Below are 18759 nucleotides of genomic sequence, written 5' to 3' on the forward strand. Positions count from 1 at the left end.
CCCTCCCTCCCTCCCTCCCTCCCTCCCTCCCTCCCTCCTTTCCCCCCCTCTCTATTTACATGAAAATAGTGGTCGTGTGTATTTGGGGTGATAGACATCTTAGAGGCACATGCAATATTTGGAGACTCAGTACTGTTAACAGCATTGTTGCTTGTGTGGTGTGGGACATCTGCCCAAGCCCATCCAATCACAATTAGGATGGCTCTGTCCATCCAATCACAGTTAGGATGGCTCTGTCCATCCAATCACAGTTAGGATGGCTCTGTCCATCCAATCACAGTTAGGATGGCTTTTATCACTCATAGACGCATTTCTACTGAACAGATCATCCCATGAGGGAAGCTGCCTGTCTCAAAAATTTCTTTCAGCTCCAGAAATCTTGACAAATTCTCAGAATTAGCTTCTCTCATAAAAAAAATACTAAAAATTTCCCCCGAATATGGAATCCTTCATGCTAACAATTCTTCCTTTGGGGTAGGGATGGGGATGGGGTGAGGAAGTGGGGTTGGAGTGGAGAGGGCATCTGTAGCCTTGTATAGGCCATGGGGCTGTTAGCAGCCTATAATACCAATGGATTCCTCCAGATAATTTTTTTTGAAAGTAAAATACTTCAAAATTCAAAGAGAACCAAATCATGTTAAAATATACTTGCTAAAACATTCTTGAAGGCTGCAGTAGAGTGATAGTTGCAGTAAATGACAAGATCCAGGGACAATATAAACACTGTCATGACCTTAAGCTACATTTCAAATATCTGCAGGAGTAGCAAGATGACACAGAACAGCTGTGGTTTCCACTGATATTAAGGTCGAGCTGAGCTAATATCCTGATAGTATAACTGAGGGTAATGCCAAATCTCTGTCAAAGGTGAGTGAAATGAAGATGTGACCTTCCATCTGACCTCACAGACTGAGCTAAGTCTCTGGAATCCTGTTAGAAACACATTCATTAACTGTGTCACTTGCCCTGCACACCTCATGTGAAGTACTAAGGCAGGCTTCTCCAACTTCACCCTGATACTGGCCCCTCACCCACTTGAAGGTGGTGAATAAAGGTAAAGCTTGGAGCTGGAGGTCGCCATAGCGGACAAGAGGGTGCCAAGAGCCAGTCCTTCTGGAAAAATGAACCCTCCAATACATGTGCACGAGGACAGGAGGATCCACTTGGAAAAGTCTTCAGGACCAATGGAGTTTCTTTCCCTTCTAGACATCTCTATAGATGGGGTTCACAGAATGGTGTTTTCTGGGTTCCTAAGACTGGAGGGCTAGGTCTACGGTTGAGAGAGACAGGAGTAGGTGTGTTGGCAGAGTTGGTCTGGGCATGAACTTGTCCTGACTGGGCAGCCCCAGGCTCAGGCTGGGCACAACAAGGTAGACTCTCCCATTTCCAGTATCACAACCCTGAGCATGTGAGCATGTTGCATGGGGATGGCAGTGTAGGAAGCCAGCCTCTAAAGTCCCCATGAGTGGCCCCATCAGGCAAATGGTCAAAACAACAGTGAGTTGCCACTGTACACCATTGAAACAGCTAATAGAAGCATATGGAACAACAGGAAACCTCTAGTATGGGATGCACACTTATTCATATTTTAGAAAGTTCAGGTGGGGGGGTGGAGATGAGGAGAGGGAGAGGGAGAAGGAGAGGGAGAGGGAGAGGGAGAGGGAGAGGGAGAGGGAGAGGGAGAGGGAGAGGGAGAGGGAGAGGGAGAGGGAGAGGGAGAGGGAGAGGGAGAGGGAGAGGGAGAGGGAGAGAGGTTGACACTGGTTCGAGAGAAGCCTTACTGCCAGAGTCCCTGGTTTCTTGTCTGAGTGCTTTGCTCTTTGGCCTGCCAAAATCCACTAGGGAAGGAGACACAGAGGGTGGCTATAGGATAGAGTTGTGCTGAGGAGAAGTTATAGAAGGGAGAAGGGGCTGTCGCCCAGAAGAGTGGCTCTTCTTCCATCAGACCAGCTCAGTGGTGGCCGTCCATGAAACCTGAGGTTTTAATAGTAGCAGCAGAGCTTCCCATCCACCCCCAAGCTAGGACATCAGATACCCTTCTTTTTTCCGTCCCATTTGCTCTTTTCTCTTCTCATGTAGCCCAGGCTAGCCTTAAACTGGATGTGTAGCCAAGTATGACCATAAACTTAAAATCCTCCTGTTTCTACCTCTTGGATTACATGTCATACACACACACACACACACACACACACACACACACACACACACACACACATGTAGAGAGAGAGAGAGCTTATGCAGTACTAGGGGTCAAACCCAAGACTTATTACTTGCTAAGCAAGTACTGTACCATTTAAACCATATCCCCAGACTCAAACTTACTTTAATAGGCAGAAAAATGTGGCCCAGACAAAATAATGGGCTCTGGACATTAACTCAAGCTGGTAGATGGTGGGACCGTATACCAGCTCTGTGGAGAGCAGTTCCCGTACTGACCTTACTCAGTGTTTATGTTCTGAGTGCAATGGCTGCCAGTGTTGGGTAGGTCTATATATGTTTGTGAATGGCACTGGTGAGGAGTGAGGTGTGAGCCGCTGCCTGTGGGGGAGGTCTGGGAGTGCCATCTGGGCTGATGAAGGATGTGGGATCAGACAGTGAGAGCCACCTAGACAGCACATTCAAACAGGGTCTCTTCACACTTCTCTATGCCTTTGAGATCAGTGTTGGGGCCCAGCATCTGCATGGCGGATAAACAACTTAAGAGACCAGTTCTCATATATGTCTCAGGAAGAGGTTGGATAGGGACCTCAGGCACATCCCTGGACTCTAATTTGTGATTGAATGGGAAAGGGACAATCAGAAATCAGGCAGAATATTTGCTTTGCAGAGATTATAAATCTACCTTCCACTCTTTTTGTTGGTTCCATCTGGAAAGGGGGATGGGAAATGGGAGCTGGGGAGGGGAGAAGAGTCTTAACTGAGCTGGGGTCAAGTCAAAGGTAACCTACAAATTGCCACAAGCCAGGGGCAGGGGTGGGAGGTAGGGGTGTGAGAGTTTGGGGTTATGAGAGAACTTCCTATTTCCCTCTGAGTGTCTGCACCATTGATGCCCAGGTGGCCAAAGCTCAGTGCTGGGCTCCCAGATTAATGACCTCAGGCCTCAACCAACACATAAGCTGGGTGTGGTGTTCTCCCGAATCACTCTGCTCTCTGACTCAGTCATGCTGGACTCTGCTCTCAACATTCGCAGAGATCGTTATGCCTGTACCTTTCAACCCCTCCTACTCCTCACCTTGGTATTGACCTTCCAGAAAAAAAGAGGATATAGTTACTGGGGGAAGAGGCTTGCCCTGTGAGGGGCTACTTCACTCCAGGAAGAGTCATTCTGAGAGTCTTGGAGAGTGGGGGGGCATGACTCATGGCTGACTGACAGTTGGCATCCATCGTTGTCTGATATACCTTGGAACACAGTCTGGTCCTTATCTGTTTCCCCATTATTGTATCCTGTTGTTTTCCTTCTGCACCGTCCTATGCAGAGGCTCCTGTATTTACCTGTATCCATGGTTCTCAACCTGTGTGGGTCATGACTCCTTTTGGAGGCAGCATATCAGATGTCCTGCATATCAGATATTTTCATGAAGATTCATAACACTGATAAAATTATAGTTATGAAATAGCAACAAAACAATTTTATGGTTGGGGGGGGGTCAGTGGAACAAGGGAAACTGTATTACAGGATTGCAGCATGAGGAAGGTTGAGAACCACTACCACTGACTTACATTCTTACATGCACCTTCTTCTGTGTTCTCTCCCACCCCCATAATCCTCCCCAGGTCCTAAGTACCCGGCACAGTACTCAGCAGGTACTCTCAGCAAATTCCTCTTAATAACAACACCATGGGAACGGCACTTTGATCATAGATTTTCCTGTCAGTTCTCAAGTTCCTGTAGACGTTAGGCATCACAGAGAATGCTGTTTTCCGAGTCAAAATATTCATTATGATCCACGCTGTTTGCAATTTGCTCAGTCTGAGTCACTACCCTGTAGTAATGTGTGTCGGGAGGAAGTCAGTCCTCTCCCGGGAGTGCCATGGTGTGGTGACTGAGGTCAGGGCCCTGATGTACCCTCGGTGACCTTGGTGGTCTCTGCTGATCCCAAACAAGAAGCTTTCCAGGACTGTAAGAACAGCTGGGCTCACCAGCCTGCATGACATCAAGATGGGTGGAAGACGCTGCAGGACTCCAGAGAGATAATCCCCCAGGGTGGGCTGCATCAAATGGTTAGGAAGGCTAGGTACCCTTCAGGCACACAAGCGACAGAAACAAGCCAGAGATCTCCCTGTTTGACATTACCCCCGTTTATCCCATTAAAACCAAATAGCTGTGCGGTGCTGAAGTTTGTTCCTGGACTCATTAGGTGCCTCCTCGTAATTATGGGTTTGAAAGCAAACTCAAGGCAAAGCCTCTCAGGGAAATTAAGCTCAAAGAGCAAGAGAACAAGAAAATGCGTAGGAGCTGGATAATTGCACGCCCGTGTCTCTAGCAGTGGGCCTGGGCACGCAGAGCAGCATATGGGATCTGGGGTGAAGGGAAGAACTAAATGAAGCTTGGCTCAGACAAATGGTGAGCAAACGAAGACAGGGTGACGTCTGTGGACAATCCTCTAGCTGGTTATTCGTTTGGCCACTTTATCTAATAATTGGCTTCATTTCTCCCCCAGTCCCTGACAGCACTCACCTGCGTTCCCCTCCTCTTTGTGGGAAAGAAATGTTTGCAACTGCTACCTGGGATGTAGGTCAGTGGACACCAACCAGTAGACAGCTTCGCCCCAGCCCCCAGCCCCGTCTTCCCACAAGCTTCATAGACTGATCAAGCCATCTGCAAACCTGTCCTAGACACATGGGGCTCTTAATGTGACATTGTTCTTTGGAATGAGAAGGATGTTTAATGAAGACTGGAGGTGGGGTGCATAATAGGGACTTCCTAAACATGTCTTGCAGCCCTATCACATATGCCAGGGCAGAGGACTTTGCAGGTATAATTAAGTTAATCAACTAAAGATAGGTGTGTGTCCTGTATGGTGTAATTATCACAAGAATTCTTGAAGGCGGAATTGGGTGGGTGGGTAGTATGGCTCAGCTGGTAGAGCTGCAAGCCAGGACCCTACATGATAGAAAGGAGAGAATCAACTCCCACAAGACACCCTCTGACCTCCATTTATGGACGTGTATGTGTGTGTCACAAAAACAATGAAATAAAGGTATTTTAAAAAGAAGGACAGACAGAGGAGGATAGTCCAGAAGAGAGATGACAACATGAGCTAGTCAGAAGGGACCTGATGGTGCTGACTGCTGGCTTTGCCATAGAGGAGGGCAAGAAGCCAAGGACATAAGCAGTTTGTATAAGTTGCTAAGGGCAGTGAGTGGACCCCACCCTCTGAGGCACCTAAGGAATACAACCTCAGCATGGCTGAGGTAAAATGGAAGGTTCAGAACTGGGGTTCTTATGAGAGATAAAATAACTAGGGTAAGAGAGCGGCCCTGGAGTCACCAGGTCACACAGAAATTACTAGTGTACTCCAGTGCTAAGATATCCCAGGAGAGTGACATACACTGTTCTGTGTCCTAGTCGGGGTGAGAGAAGAAGACACAGATTCACTGGGCTGAACACACACTGTAAGCTGGCACCACCTCATTGGATGCAAATTATCAATGGGGCTCAAAACTTGCAAGGTTTCTGCCCAGGCTGCACTGCACCAAATCATAATCAGAACCCAAGCAAAATGGTGTGAGCCACACAAGGAGCCCATGCCTGTCTTGGTCATCATGGTAAATGTTTGGGAATTCTAGGGGACTTCTGGAACACACAGTGGTACAGCTGGGCAATCAAAGGCCATGAAGCATTTTAAAGGGCCAGGTAGGGGTCTGATTGCCTAATAAGAATTATTTTCTAGAGTTTATGGACAGTTTTTTTTTTAAACAAAATAAAAAGTGTGGGCATGGGGGCTGGAGAGGTGGGTAAAGTGCTTGCTGTGAAAGAATAAGGACTGAGTTCTACTTGCCTGTAAAAAGCTAGGCATGGTGGTGTATGTTTATGATCTCAGTGCTGGGGATGGAGACAGGCAGATTCTGGGGTAAACTGGTCAGCCAGCCTAGTCCAATTGCTGAGTCCCCGCTTCCTCCTCCTTCCCTTCCTCCCTTCCTCCCTCTCCCCTTCCTCCTCATCCTTAACCTCCTCCTTTAAAATATCACTTTATTCTAATTATCTCACCAATCAAACACCTCACGGCTAGTTTAATGAGAGCCCTCACACACTTGTTCATTTCTGAACGCTGGCCATCTTAGCAGACTTCTCTGAAGTGGGAAGAAACATTCCAAAGCCGTGGGTCTTTGTTTAGAGTTCTATACTCTCCCTACCAATTGTATTTTTATGCAATTAGCTACCACAAAAGGAAATAAATATGAACTAGAAAAAGGATAGCTTTATATCCCCTTGCATGACTCATGACTCCTCCTGTTTGCATTCAGTCCTTCTTAATCAACTGATATTAATTACCCTGTCTTGGTCCTTTCGAGACACTAATGCCTTTCTCCATGTGTACATGAATACATTGTAGGCTAAGATCCAAAGATGAAGGAGAACATACAAGTTTTTTTCCCGAGTTTGGGTTGTCTTGCTTAATGTTATACTTTCCAAGTCCATCTATCTGTTGTCATTCAAATTTCTGGTTCAATATTTCTTTATGGCTGAATAATATTCCATTTTATATATGGAGCACATTTTCGTTATCAGTCATCTATTGATAGATATCTTGATTGATTCCATTCCTGCACTATTTTAAATACAGCAGCACACGACCATGGACGAGCAAATATCTACATGGATATGGGGTTCTATGAGTATGTGCCCACGAGATTATCTGGAGACCCTCCCTTATAAAGTGCTTGGCATAAGGAGACAGGGCCATTAGGGATGAGTAGACCACAAGGGTGGATTTCTTGTGGGTGGTGTTAGCATCTTTGTAAAAGATATATTACAGAGAGCTCCCTTTCCTCTTCCAACAGCTGAGGACACAGGAGATGGCCACTGATGAACCAGAAAGTAGCCTTCAACAGATACAATATCTGCCAACAAGGCCTCGGACTTCTCAGGCCCCAGTCTGAGAAGAGTTTCTGTGCTTTCCAGGTGACAGAAGTACAAATGGTCATCCTAGCGGCTTACCTATCTCCGGGGACACATTGGAAGCACCCTGACACACTCATTGTGCATCTTGATGGTTCCTGCCTATGGCTTGTTTTCTTTCACTTGAAACACGGGTTACTTATTGCAGGTGTCATCTAGGTTCCAGGAAGTCCACTGTCCATCACAGAAGTGTATATACTATACTCAGAACAATGATTATGCTTCAGAGAGAGGCCACTTCACTCATTTGAGCATTCATGAAAATCATTTACACACTATTGGTTGGGCATGAGGGCCCAGAGAGATGCTTGGCAGTTAAGAACACGTGTGCTATTTGCAAAGGACTTGTGTTTGGTCCTCAGTACCCACATTGCACGACTCAAAATCATGTATAGCTCCAGTTTCAAGGGATTTGACACCATTTCTGACACCTCTGACACTGGATACATACAGAGCACATACATACCTTGAGCAGCACTGAGATTGACCTGTGAATGCTGGTAACACTGGCCTAGCAAAGTTGACACACAAACTATCATGCACAGTAAACGATGCAAATGACTGCTGTTCTGCTCAAGTTGGACAAGTGGGCAGGCTGTTGTGTCTGATGAAATACAGTTAGTAAGCAACCATAAAACATGAATCCTACCCTGTGGGGATTTGAACATGCTTGGTCTGTGGGAAGTAGCACTTTTAGGAGGGGTGGCCTTGTTGGAGTAGATGTGACCTTGTTGGAGCTGAGAGTCAGGTGTGATGTCCTATTCTTAAGCCCCACTCAGCGTGAATGGAAATCCCCTCTTGACTGCCTTTGGATCAAGATGTAGAACTCTCAGCTCCTTCCTCAGTACCATGCCTGCCTGCACGCTGCCGTGCCTCCTACTATAATGATAATAGACTGAATCTCTGAAAGTGTACACCAGCCCTTTATAAAGAATTGCTTTGGTCGTGGTGTCTCTTCACAACAATGAAACCCTAAGACACACACCCTGAACTCAAATAAAAAAAAATGCTGGGTGTGGGGACATGTGTTCCTGATTCCAGTGCTAGGGAGGCAGACACAAGCAGATTCTTGGGGCTCAGTGGCAGGCTAGTGAATGAGTGGGCAGTGCCTACAGAACAGCTGATATTAATGTGCATGTGTGCGTGCACGCACGTACGCATGCGCATGCACACACACACACACACACACACACACACACACACACACACACACACACACAATTGAACTTGGGAGACCTCCTTGCTCCTCAGTAAGTCAGGAAGAAGCAGGGGAGGTACAGTAGCCTCAGTTCTCAGATCTTTCAGCTCCCTAGGAATTCACCCCATTTGGCCTATAAATAGCTTCCGAAGAAGTGTCGTATTATTTATCTAACAGTTGTAGTCTCAGAGTGACTTTCTCCACAACATGTTAGCAAGCAGGCACCTTTTCCATGTCAAACAGCCAAGGAGCTCATAAAGTGCTCCCTCCCACACTCGGTTCTTAGGGTGTATTTAAACAGAACTAAATTGGTCCAGGCTGCTAGGGTACCCTCTACCTTAGCAGCTGAAACAGATGTTTCTCCAGGGCCACACCTCAGTCAGCACAATCAGTCCAAGGGAAAGGCTGCTGAGTCAACTCTGAAAGATGCTCTTCTTCCCAACTGACTACAGAGGCCTGACTGCCTGCTGTGAAATGTCCGCTGCAGATCAGGACTGAGGGGCTGGAGAGGGGAAGAAGTATCTTGGGAGTGGGCTTCCTAGCCCAGTTCCCCATAGCTCTGAATTGTTACCCAGCTTTTAAAAGTTATAGATTCATGGTGACCCGTGTCTAAAGAGAGTGGGCTTGTGGCTCCACCTGGGATATGGTCCCAGCTACTGAACTAAAGTGGTTAGACTATGCGACATGGGAAATTGACTAACCATGGGCAGCCTAGGGCTCCTTCCCCTTATTCTGACAGCTGATGGGTGGACCTAATTCACCTGCTTCATCCTGTTTTGTTTTAAGTGGGAAGTGGCTCACTGGATATGGGCTGGCCTTGAACTTACAACCCTCCTGCTGTGGCGCCTATGAGTGTTGGGATAACAAACCTGCATCACACAAGTCTAGCTATGTCTACTCCTTCATTTGTATACTCTCATCCCACTGTCAAGATCAAAGCCATGGGTCCTGCTGAAAAAAAAAGCGGGGGAGGTTTGTACTTTTTGAGAGGAAAGACCAGGGTTCTCCTAGGGGACACTACAACGATAGTGAATTAATTTGGATGCTCCTTTGTCTCCATCGACTTCTGAAAGTTAACATTCCTGCCATAGTTAACATAGGTGATGCTTCAAAGCAGTATCAGCAGCACTGTGACAGTCACCACTAGTAATCAGGTATTTGGGAATCAGGTTGCAGTTGCAGAATTCTAAATATAGCGTCTCTGCTCATTGCCGGCTCGAAAGACGTTGCTGTGAGTCAGCTGCTAGAGTTTGCATTTAATGCACTGATAATGAGGCCTATTCATGACTGGATCATGTATTTCGTTTCTTAACATGTTTTCACTGTTATCAAGACATTTTGAAGTAATAGATTTCCTTCACAATCTTACTCCCCTCCTCTTCTGTGGGGAAGTAAGTGATGCTGAGGAATCCATGACAGAGAAGAGATTCTGAACCTCTGCACTGCATCAATGCTTTGCAAATTGTGGGAATGATCCAGGTAGCCTTGGGGGTCACAAAATCAATTGAACAGATTGTGAGTGCTTTAAGGAAAAACGAGTACAATGGGAAACAGAGCAGCCTGTCTGCTGTGCTGCATGTACATTAAACTTGTAGGGCTGTGTGATCTGTGAACATTGGTTCTTGGGTGTGGGGGAGAGGACCCATTTCTCAGGGTGTTTCTTTTGAGATGGTTAGAGTCACAGTCCTGGGTATCCAAGGAATAGAAACCCTGTCTGTATTTGTCTTTTCTCTCTAATATGTGAGCAGTGTTTGAAGTTAATAAGCGACCATCAAATATACCTGTATAATAGAGAAAAGAAAAGCAGAGGGCAAGGATCATCCAAGTGATACATACCCCCACTGAAGATGATTATAAAGGTATGCAGAAAGCTCAGGTGAGTGCTCATCCAAGGCTCCAGAATGTACCTGATGGAATTTAAAAAACCAGTTGACCTTGCAGAAGTTCTCGGTCTAATGAATAAATAATGAGTAAGATGTTAAGCACAGATTTTCTGGGCGCATGATCCTTTCACAGACCCTGGGGAAAATTAGAAGACAAACTCAACGTGATCTTTGCCATGGGGAGCTCACTAGACTCGGTAGAAGTACCAAGCTGATGCAGGATAGAGTGTGTCACAAGTCACCAAGGTGTACACAGTGGTCACTGGTCACAGGGAAGCTTCCCTGACCTGGTAAATCAGGATGAACACTTCGAGAAATCCCTGCTGTGATGGAAGCTCCTCCCATCTCACCTGCTCCTAGCATCTGGATGCATGACCTCATCTTTTTCTATATTGTAAGCCTGCCTGGCTCTCCAGACATCTAAAGTATCTAGACTCACCTGGGAGTTTTCTATTTGGTTAATTCATCATTTTGGGTTTTTTTTTTAAATCTACCATTTTTTATGGAGCCATTTCCTTTCTTCTTGAGATCCATCTGGCATGAACACTCTCTTAAGGATGGACCTGCCTTTGGCTATCAGAACAGTGAGAAGAGTGATGCATTGGAGTTTGATGGAGGTGGCCTTGGCGAGAGCGCTAAGTGGCCAGCTCAACATGGATGTCCTTGAGTCTCAGAGTCCTGTGCTCCAGTTCCTGGACTAAATGTCCACCTTCCCCATGGACTGTCACAATGCAAAAGGCACAGTATCTTCTTTCTTTCTTTTTTTTTTTCAGAGCTGGGGACCGAACCCAGGGCCTTGAGCTTGCTAGGCAAGCGCTCTACCCCTGAGCTAAATCCCCAACCCCCAAAGGCACAATATCTTAAGCAGCAGCATATACAACTACGACAGGCAGGTCTCATCTAAAACCTTCATAAACAATAGAATAATTACTACATATACAAATACTTGCACACTTTCTTCTCCTCCTCCTCCTCTTCTAACAACAAGAGGAATCCAGCACAAGAATACCTCCTGTCCCCAAGTGTCCACAGTCATAGCTGCTTCCTTGACCTTTGTGGCAGGCCTGGTCCTTGCACTTGACTCATTTGCAATTAGATGACTGAAAATGCTGCATGTGTGACCTCTGAGATTGTCTATCAGTTCCTGACAGCCACCAAGTGACCCAGTCAGCTTTGCAGCAAAACCCTGTTCATGGGAGTCCCATGACAGGCAATCTAGTGGCACCCAAACTGTCTGGGGTTTGCTTTTATACAGATATGTTTGGTGACTTTTCTTGGTTTCCAGGGGTAAGTTGTCTCCCATCAGAGAGGATGAGCCTGCAGATGTGTATGTACAATGCCAAGCTTTTAACATGCATGCACGTGTGTGCATGTATACACACACACACACATACACACACACACACAGTGATGGAGGGAGGGAGGGAGGGAGGGAGAGTGAGAAAGAGAGAGAGAGAGAGAGAGAGAGAGAGAGAGAGAGAGAGAGAGAGATCTCACAGAAGAGCCTCTCACTACCCAACTGCAAGGGAAAGTGTGGAGGCTTTGAAAGCTGCATCTGTCTTCATCCAGGTCTCCATGGAAACCTTGAAATCAGACATGAAGCCCAGCTGAGTTATTTGTCTCCTCAATGAACAGTCACAAAAGAACCAAGTCCCCAGGGCTATGAGTTAATAAGACAAGGACTTTTCAAATAGACATGTACAGCACTTCTCTGCCAAAAACTGTGCCCAGTTACACCAGGAATATTCCCTTCATATGGCCAAATGTACTTATTACTTAGTGCTGGGGCTAACTATGGGACAATGTCTGCAGAGGGAGGACTATGTATGAATTCTGCAAGCTATGCTCTGATAATAATGATGATAATGATGAAATAGCAATGGCCACCATTAGTTGAATACTTACCTTGAAACTGGGTTTTCTTCCAATCACCCCTATAATGTGCAGAACCTACTAATACTTTTGTAGGGATGTAAACAACCTGAGCTTCCCGAACTCACTCGGTTCTTTTGATGGACAGACAGTCCTCTGTGTCAGTTGCCCCATAGCATCTGCTCTGACCTACTGTGTCCACACTCCTTTGCCCTTTCCTGGCTAATGAGATCCCATTCCCCTTTCCATTCAGTGTGGGTAGTATTCTATGGAGCCCCAGTGGGAAACGGGTGGCCCAGGTGCTCCTTGGTGCCCTCTTTCTCCATAGTCATTCTATCTTACAGATGGTACATGGACCAAGTTAGTCCTGTGCAGAGCAACCCCAGAGCACCAGCATAAACAGGCAGAGTATTACACCAGAGTTGGGAAGTAGGATGGCAGGGGTTTTGTTTGTTTGTTTGGTTGGTTGGTTTTTGTTTTTGTTTTTTTTTTGTTGTTGTTGTTGTTGTTTTTTTTGCCTGTTCACTCTGAGAAATGGTGTATCATATGGTGTGTCACTACTGCTGTCCACCTCACGAGCTTACGAGAACATCCTGCCTCTGCCTCCTGAGTAGCTGGGACTCTAGGCATATGTAGGCATATCTGACTCAGGATGTAGTTTCTAGACTGTCAGTTACTCACTGGCCAATTGCTCTGTAATTAGCCTCTCCAGGACATGGTATCTTAAAACAAGAACAATGTCTTGATCTCTCTCTCTCTCTCTCTCTCTCTCTCTCTCTCTCTCTCTCTCTCTCTTGCATTGGTGCTTTGCCTGCATGTATGTCTATGTGAGGTTATCAGATCCCCTGGAACTAGAGTTACAGACATCCATGAGCTGCTAAATGGGTGCTGGGAATTGAACTCAGGTCCTCTGGAAGCACAGCCTGTGCTCCTAACCACTGAGTAATCACCCCTGCCCTGTCATGATTTCTCATGACTTGTATGCTTTAACTGGGACCAACCAGGACACTCCCTGCTTCCTGTGATAATGCTGGGGCTACATCCCAGCCCAACAGAACCAGCATCTGATGCTGGATGCTGACTGGGCAACTGGCAAGATCTTTGCCTTCTATAGGACTTCTCAAATGTGACCAGTGAGTTCTAAAACGGAGTCTTAGCAAGCCCTCTGCTTGTCAGCCAGAAACGTTATACAAACAATACCATATGTTGTTTGGCTATATCACTCACGTGACTCTGAGAGTCCCCTAGCACATGTGTATAAACTCAGTTCATTCTGTTCTGTCACTACATAGTATTCCATGGTATGGATGCACCCCTCTTTTTAAAATTAACTTTAACTGATGCCTGAAAGTATTAAAAATGTACATACATACGACGTGTTTACTGCAGTGTTTTTAAAATCCATCTACTTGTTGGTGAGCATTCAGTTCTTTTCCAGTTGGGTTGTGCTACAAACAAAGCTTCCATGAGCAAAACCCCTGTAGTGTAACCTCATGAGCAAACGTGCTGTTTACTGCTTTGGCGTAACCCATGTGCTAGGCTATTTAGTGAGCCTGCATTTTACTATTGAAGAACTGCCACACTGTTTTCTAAATTTATTGAGCACTTTGCCTTCCCATAAGCTATACATGAGAATCATTCTCCTCCATATTATGGCTGATTGTGGTTGTCGATTTGGCCTGATCTGGAATCAACACAAGGCACTGAACACTCTTAATCAGAGCTTTGATTTTTGCCTGCTTACCCTCACTCTTGCTGACAAGTTCATCTACCTTTTTGTTGTTGTTGTTGTTGTTGTTGTTGTTGTTGTTGTTGTTGTCGTTGTTGTTCTTTTGTTGATATTGCAATCAACTTCTTTGAGATTTCGGTGTGGATAGACCAGCAGCTCTCCCAGAATCCTCTAGACTGTCAGCACCAGATTGGAACAGCTAAGCAACTACTGAATCCTCAGCGTCTCTAATGTAAAGCAGTCATTGTCCAACTACCCAGCCCCTATCATGTTGGCCAATCTATTAAATTCCCCTGTTAACATACATGAACACACAGAATTAGATAGATAGATAGATAGATAGATAGATAGATAGATAGATAGATAGATGATTGATAAAATCAGTTTTATTCTCCTGGAGAACACTAATATAGAACTATAACACAACACTTCAAGATTCAATGGCTAAAAACAATATCAAATTCCAAATCACACGCCTATAAACAGCCTCACTCTAATGTTTCCTACAGTGTTCTGAGACCCAATCTTCCTGTCAGAAAGTAGGAACAGGAGAGCTGGAGAGCTGGCTCAGTGGTCAAGAACACTCTTTGCTCCTGCAGAGAATCCAGATTCAGTTTCCAGCACATACATGGTGACTCACAGTTGCCTGTAACTCCAGTTGCAAGGGACCCATTGCCCTCTTCAGTCCTCCAAGGACACCAGACACACATGTGGACATAACATTATACACAGGAAATAATAGTAAATAAATGACAGAGACCAGCTCTGGAGCTCTGATTTTCTCTTGAAGGGGAGAGAGCATTGTGGGTGGAGGGGAGTGGGGAGACATGGTCTTGCAAGACATTAAGATTGCTTTCCATAATACTGGTTATCTATCTTGATTTTAACTTACTCTGAGGCCAGAAGCTGCAGGCCTTGGGGCAAATTAACATCACTGCCTAACCACAGGCGATTAAGTAAAGAAGTCCTTTGTTCTTTTCTTCATAAGTCCTCTCTTCCTGTGCCCAGAGACTGTGTCAGTTAGGGAAAGTCTCTTCAGAAAAAAAAAAGAGACACTTATAAAATGAATTCTAATCTTTATTTCTAAGGAAAAGTAAAAGGGGGAAAGCCTACCAGACTATATGCTTTCTTAATTTAATTTCTAAGGTATTCTACTACCCTGTTCTTTTTGTTGTTCTCAGTTCTTTATACATTTTCTCAGAACACATGATCACATGGTATTCCAACAATCAAAAAGCTCACTACAAGTTTAAACATAAATTCAAAACATATATTGAATAAGTATACAACAGAGATGTTTACATGTGTTCTCATTAGGACTAGTTATCTAGCTAGACATGCATTATCTGCCACTAACTCCACAGGTTCATTGAGAATCTAAAACTATAATTTTTGTGTCTAAATTAGCATTGAAGTTTTATATAGATAATTTTACCTTCTGTTCTTGCACCTACAATAAATCGTTGTGGGGTTTTTTTGTTTTTTTTTTTTTTAATGACCTTTGGTTAATTGTTTTACAACTCTAAGGAAATGCCTGCTTTCTATCTCAGAAGCAATTAACTCATGACACTTGAAGATTGACAGAGTTCTAAGCTCAGTATTTATATCACAGAGGGCCTTAATTGCAGTCCTATTATAAAGGGCTTTATAATTATTGGTATAATTTTTGGAATCGTCATTAGGAATTAAGAAATGGTCTGTTTGTCTGCATCACTACAACACAGTACATCTTTGTTGAACTGCAGAAAATCTGCCCAATAGGGTGGGGTAATGCCCAGGGATTATTTGATTCAATAATGACAGGAAAGGCATATCAATAACAGGAATCAGATCCTCAGATTTGTCCCTCAGGCCTTGTCTCCAAGAGCACATTCATTATAATTCCACAGTGAAACATCTCTGGAAGATCACCTGCTCACCTTTAGCCTCTCCTAGATGGCTCCTGGCAAATCTTTAAAAAAAAAAAAAAGAAATAGAAGCCATCTGTTGATGCAGCTCCAGTAATGCTGAGAGTAGAATGCTCTGAAGTGTTTCTGAAACCCAGAAGGGATAGAAAAAGGAGACACAACTTCAACACTAAGAACTCCACTGGTCTGCTCAAAAGTATGTTACAATGAGAATAAAGATATCATAAGAGTATGTTTTTATTTTAATCCCAGGTGTGGGGATATGGGGCTGGTTCATGGTTCACACTGTCTGCAGCAGCTGACTATGATTTGCCTCTTGCTCTGCGGAGGCCTGGTTTTGCCAGCTGCAGAGAGCTTCTGCAATTGTGTGACCTTTGAAATCCTGGGAACTTTTCAGAAGGTACATAAATGCTAGGGCCCCCTAGAAGCAGGCTTGGTGGTTGCTGGTCATTTAGGGAGGTTGGCTGTGGTTTGTTTGAGTGTGTTTGTGTTTGAGTCCTGCTCAAAGAAGAAACAAAAGAGAAGAAATTAGATGGGGAATCCCCCCCCTCTCTCTCCCTCCCTCCCTCCCTCCCTCTATTTTTCTTTCTCTCCTATCTAGTGTTAGGAGGAGAAATGGGGGGTGGGGGAAAAAAGAACCCACAAAGTAGCAAAGACAAGCTACAGTTTGTCATTTGAAGTCTATGAAGAATACCCCACCTCTGAAAAGGAAATGAGGATAGGTTCTGTTTGGAGAAATGTTCCTAGCAGAACCTTCAAAAGAAAGTTCTTCCTCCCCAGCCACCTAAGCTTTGCCATGTCAGCTGTTGGGGATGCTAAAGCACCAGCCTATAAACACCATCAGGTAAGACTTGGTGGGATAGAATTTGCTCATGTGGAAGCAAGTCAAGATTGCCAGGACTGGTGTTTGGGGAAATCAACACCATTTCCCCATGCATTTCCTTAACTCTAACTCCTCAGAAAGGAGCCATCAGAATCCTAGCTGTATAAATTACCCCTTTTCAATGTCCGAATTTTCTGCTCTGGGCTGAGGTCAAGGCAGGCTGAATGGGGTATGAACTTGAGAACCAGTGAAGGAGATCAATACAGTCTTGAAACCAGGTCAGGTCAGTGGGTCTCCTCTGTCCATTTGCTGGCCTCTCTATTCAGAGCCCAAGATCATCTGGGGTACACTGACCATGAAATCTCTGCTCTAGGAATTTCTGAATCTTCTGAAGGGACTGCGAGAAGGGTGTTATCAGTTTCAGATACAGAGCTCACATTTGGTCAGGACAAGGTTCAGGAACTTCTGTTAGGTCACCATCCATGTCTGCAGGTTAGTCACTGGAGAGGCAAGCTGATCAGAAACCTTAAAGTGTACTCTACCCATGAGGCTTTTCACACAGCTGCTGTACAGAGAGAGAGAAGGGAGGAAAGGAGGAGTAAATGGGGAAGAAGGAGGGGGAGAAGGAATAGAGGAAGAGGATTGGAGGAGGGGGAAGATGGTAAGAGAAGACGAGTAGGGGGAGAAGAGTAGGAATGGAGGAAGAGAAAGGGTAGAATGGAAAAGAGGCTGGTAAGATAAAGGTTAGTTTAGCACTAAGGATTCTGAAAGGGAAGGGGAAGCAATTGGGGATCTCATGGGAGAAGGTGGAAGAAGAGAAGAAAAATCAAATATTGTCTGGAAACTTGAGATGCCACAGATACATGGAAGTACAATAGTCATTAAGGGTGTGAGAGAGCCATTAATTTCCACTCCCCTGCCTTCATGGACCACAGAGATTGAAATGACTGTTGCACTAGCTCTGTTAAACTTCCTGTAGATGTGCTTTTCACAGGAAATAATTCACAGCAGTTAATAAGCGTTTTGCATGTCAAGCCCTTTGCAAACACTGTCACATTTAACACTGTAACATCCCTGGAGTGCAGTAATATTCCCTCCTGTTGAAAAATGAAAACATTTAGGTTCCTGGGGCTTGGGACTGCAGGCTAACTAAGTGTTGAGTCCAGATTCAAATTAAACCATCCCATGCACCATAGGGAGGTTTAGAAATTAGGGGAAATGTGGCTGGTACACACCCATTGGTCTCCAAGGTCCTGTATGCACAGCTCTAGCTAGCACTGAGAGAAGGTACCGCTGGGTATGGGGAGACCAGAGAAGGATGGAAGAGAATGGAGGGGAGGGATACAGGAAAGGGGTATGATGCCTGGGTGTTGGTGGAGAAGAGATTCAGGCATACAGCTTTTGGGGAGTTCCAGTCCCTGGTTGTACTGTGGGCATCTCTTTTAGGAGGTTGGTGGTAGTGGATGCCCCTTGCCTGAAGGCCATCCTAAGCCATGGAGTTCACATATGTGCTCAGCAACAGGTCTACCCTGTTGCTTAGGAATGCTCAGGGCATGCCCTTCAGAGTAAATCAGTGAGCCTGTACTACAGGCTTCCTCTTAACAAGATTCCCTTGACTTCAACAAATGTGGTGGCTCAGACTGCTTTTCATCACCAAAACTGTCAGCCAGGACACAGTGGATCTAAAGGAGAAGGAGCAGCAGATCTCCTTGCCCCAAATTTCCCAATATGTTCAAGAAACCATGAGGAGTATGTCTCCAGTGCATAGCTGGGAAGCCATGTTTGATCTGAATCAAAGTCAGGAGAGACAGGGGAGTACTACTGACCTGCTTTGCTTTTAGGACCATGCTACTTTTCTTACTAGAATCCTATGCTCAAGCTCATTCAGACCCAAATAAATAATCAGTTTTCTCAATGCACTCAGGCTGAGGTAGAGTCATCTTGACATTGCAAAGTATGGTTTTACCGAGAGATTCCTAATTAAGCAAGAAAATCCACAGCCTGCCTTCTGAGGGCAGACCCACATTGCTACACATTCAAGGGTCACTTTGTGTCCTCTCATTTTTGCAGACTTGAAAGAGGCACTAAGCCAACAACACAGAGGGTCTTGAAGTGATTTGCAAAATAAATGCTGATAAAACATACCCACAGACTGAAGTCACATTTGCAATATCTGTGTTCTCTGAATATGTTTCGTTCACACATGAGTCCCCAAGGCCCTGTT

General features: G+C 45.1%; 1 protein-coding gene across 1 annotated transcript in view; it reads left to right on the top strand.

Annotated features, from left to right (window-relative positions):
* Nucleotides 1-10308, top strand: part of Gpr26 (G protein-coupled receptor 26) — a 39437-nt gene extending 29129 nt beyond the window's left edge. Inside the window, exon 4 of the mRNA XM_039092262.2 lies at nt 7006-10308. Within this exon, the coding sequence (XP_038948190.1) occupies nt 7006-7031 (26 nt within the window). The 3' untranslated portion in view covers nt 7032-10308. The remainder of the gene's footprint in view (nt 1-7005) is intronic.
* Nucleotides 10309-18759: the final 8451 nt, after the last annotated feature.

Source organism: Rattus norvegicus, chromosome 1, assembly GCF_036323735.1.
Source record: "Rattus norvegicus strain BN/NHsdMcwi chromosome 1, GRCr8, whole genome shotgun sequence".
In the NCBI taxonomy this organism is placed as follows: domain Eukaryota; kingdom Metazoa; phylum Chordata; class Mammalia; order Rodentia; family Muridae; genus Rattus; species Rattus norvegicus.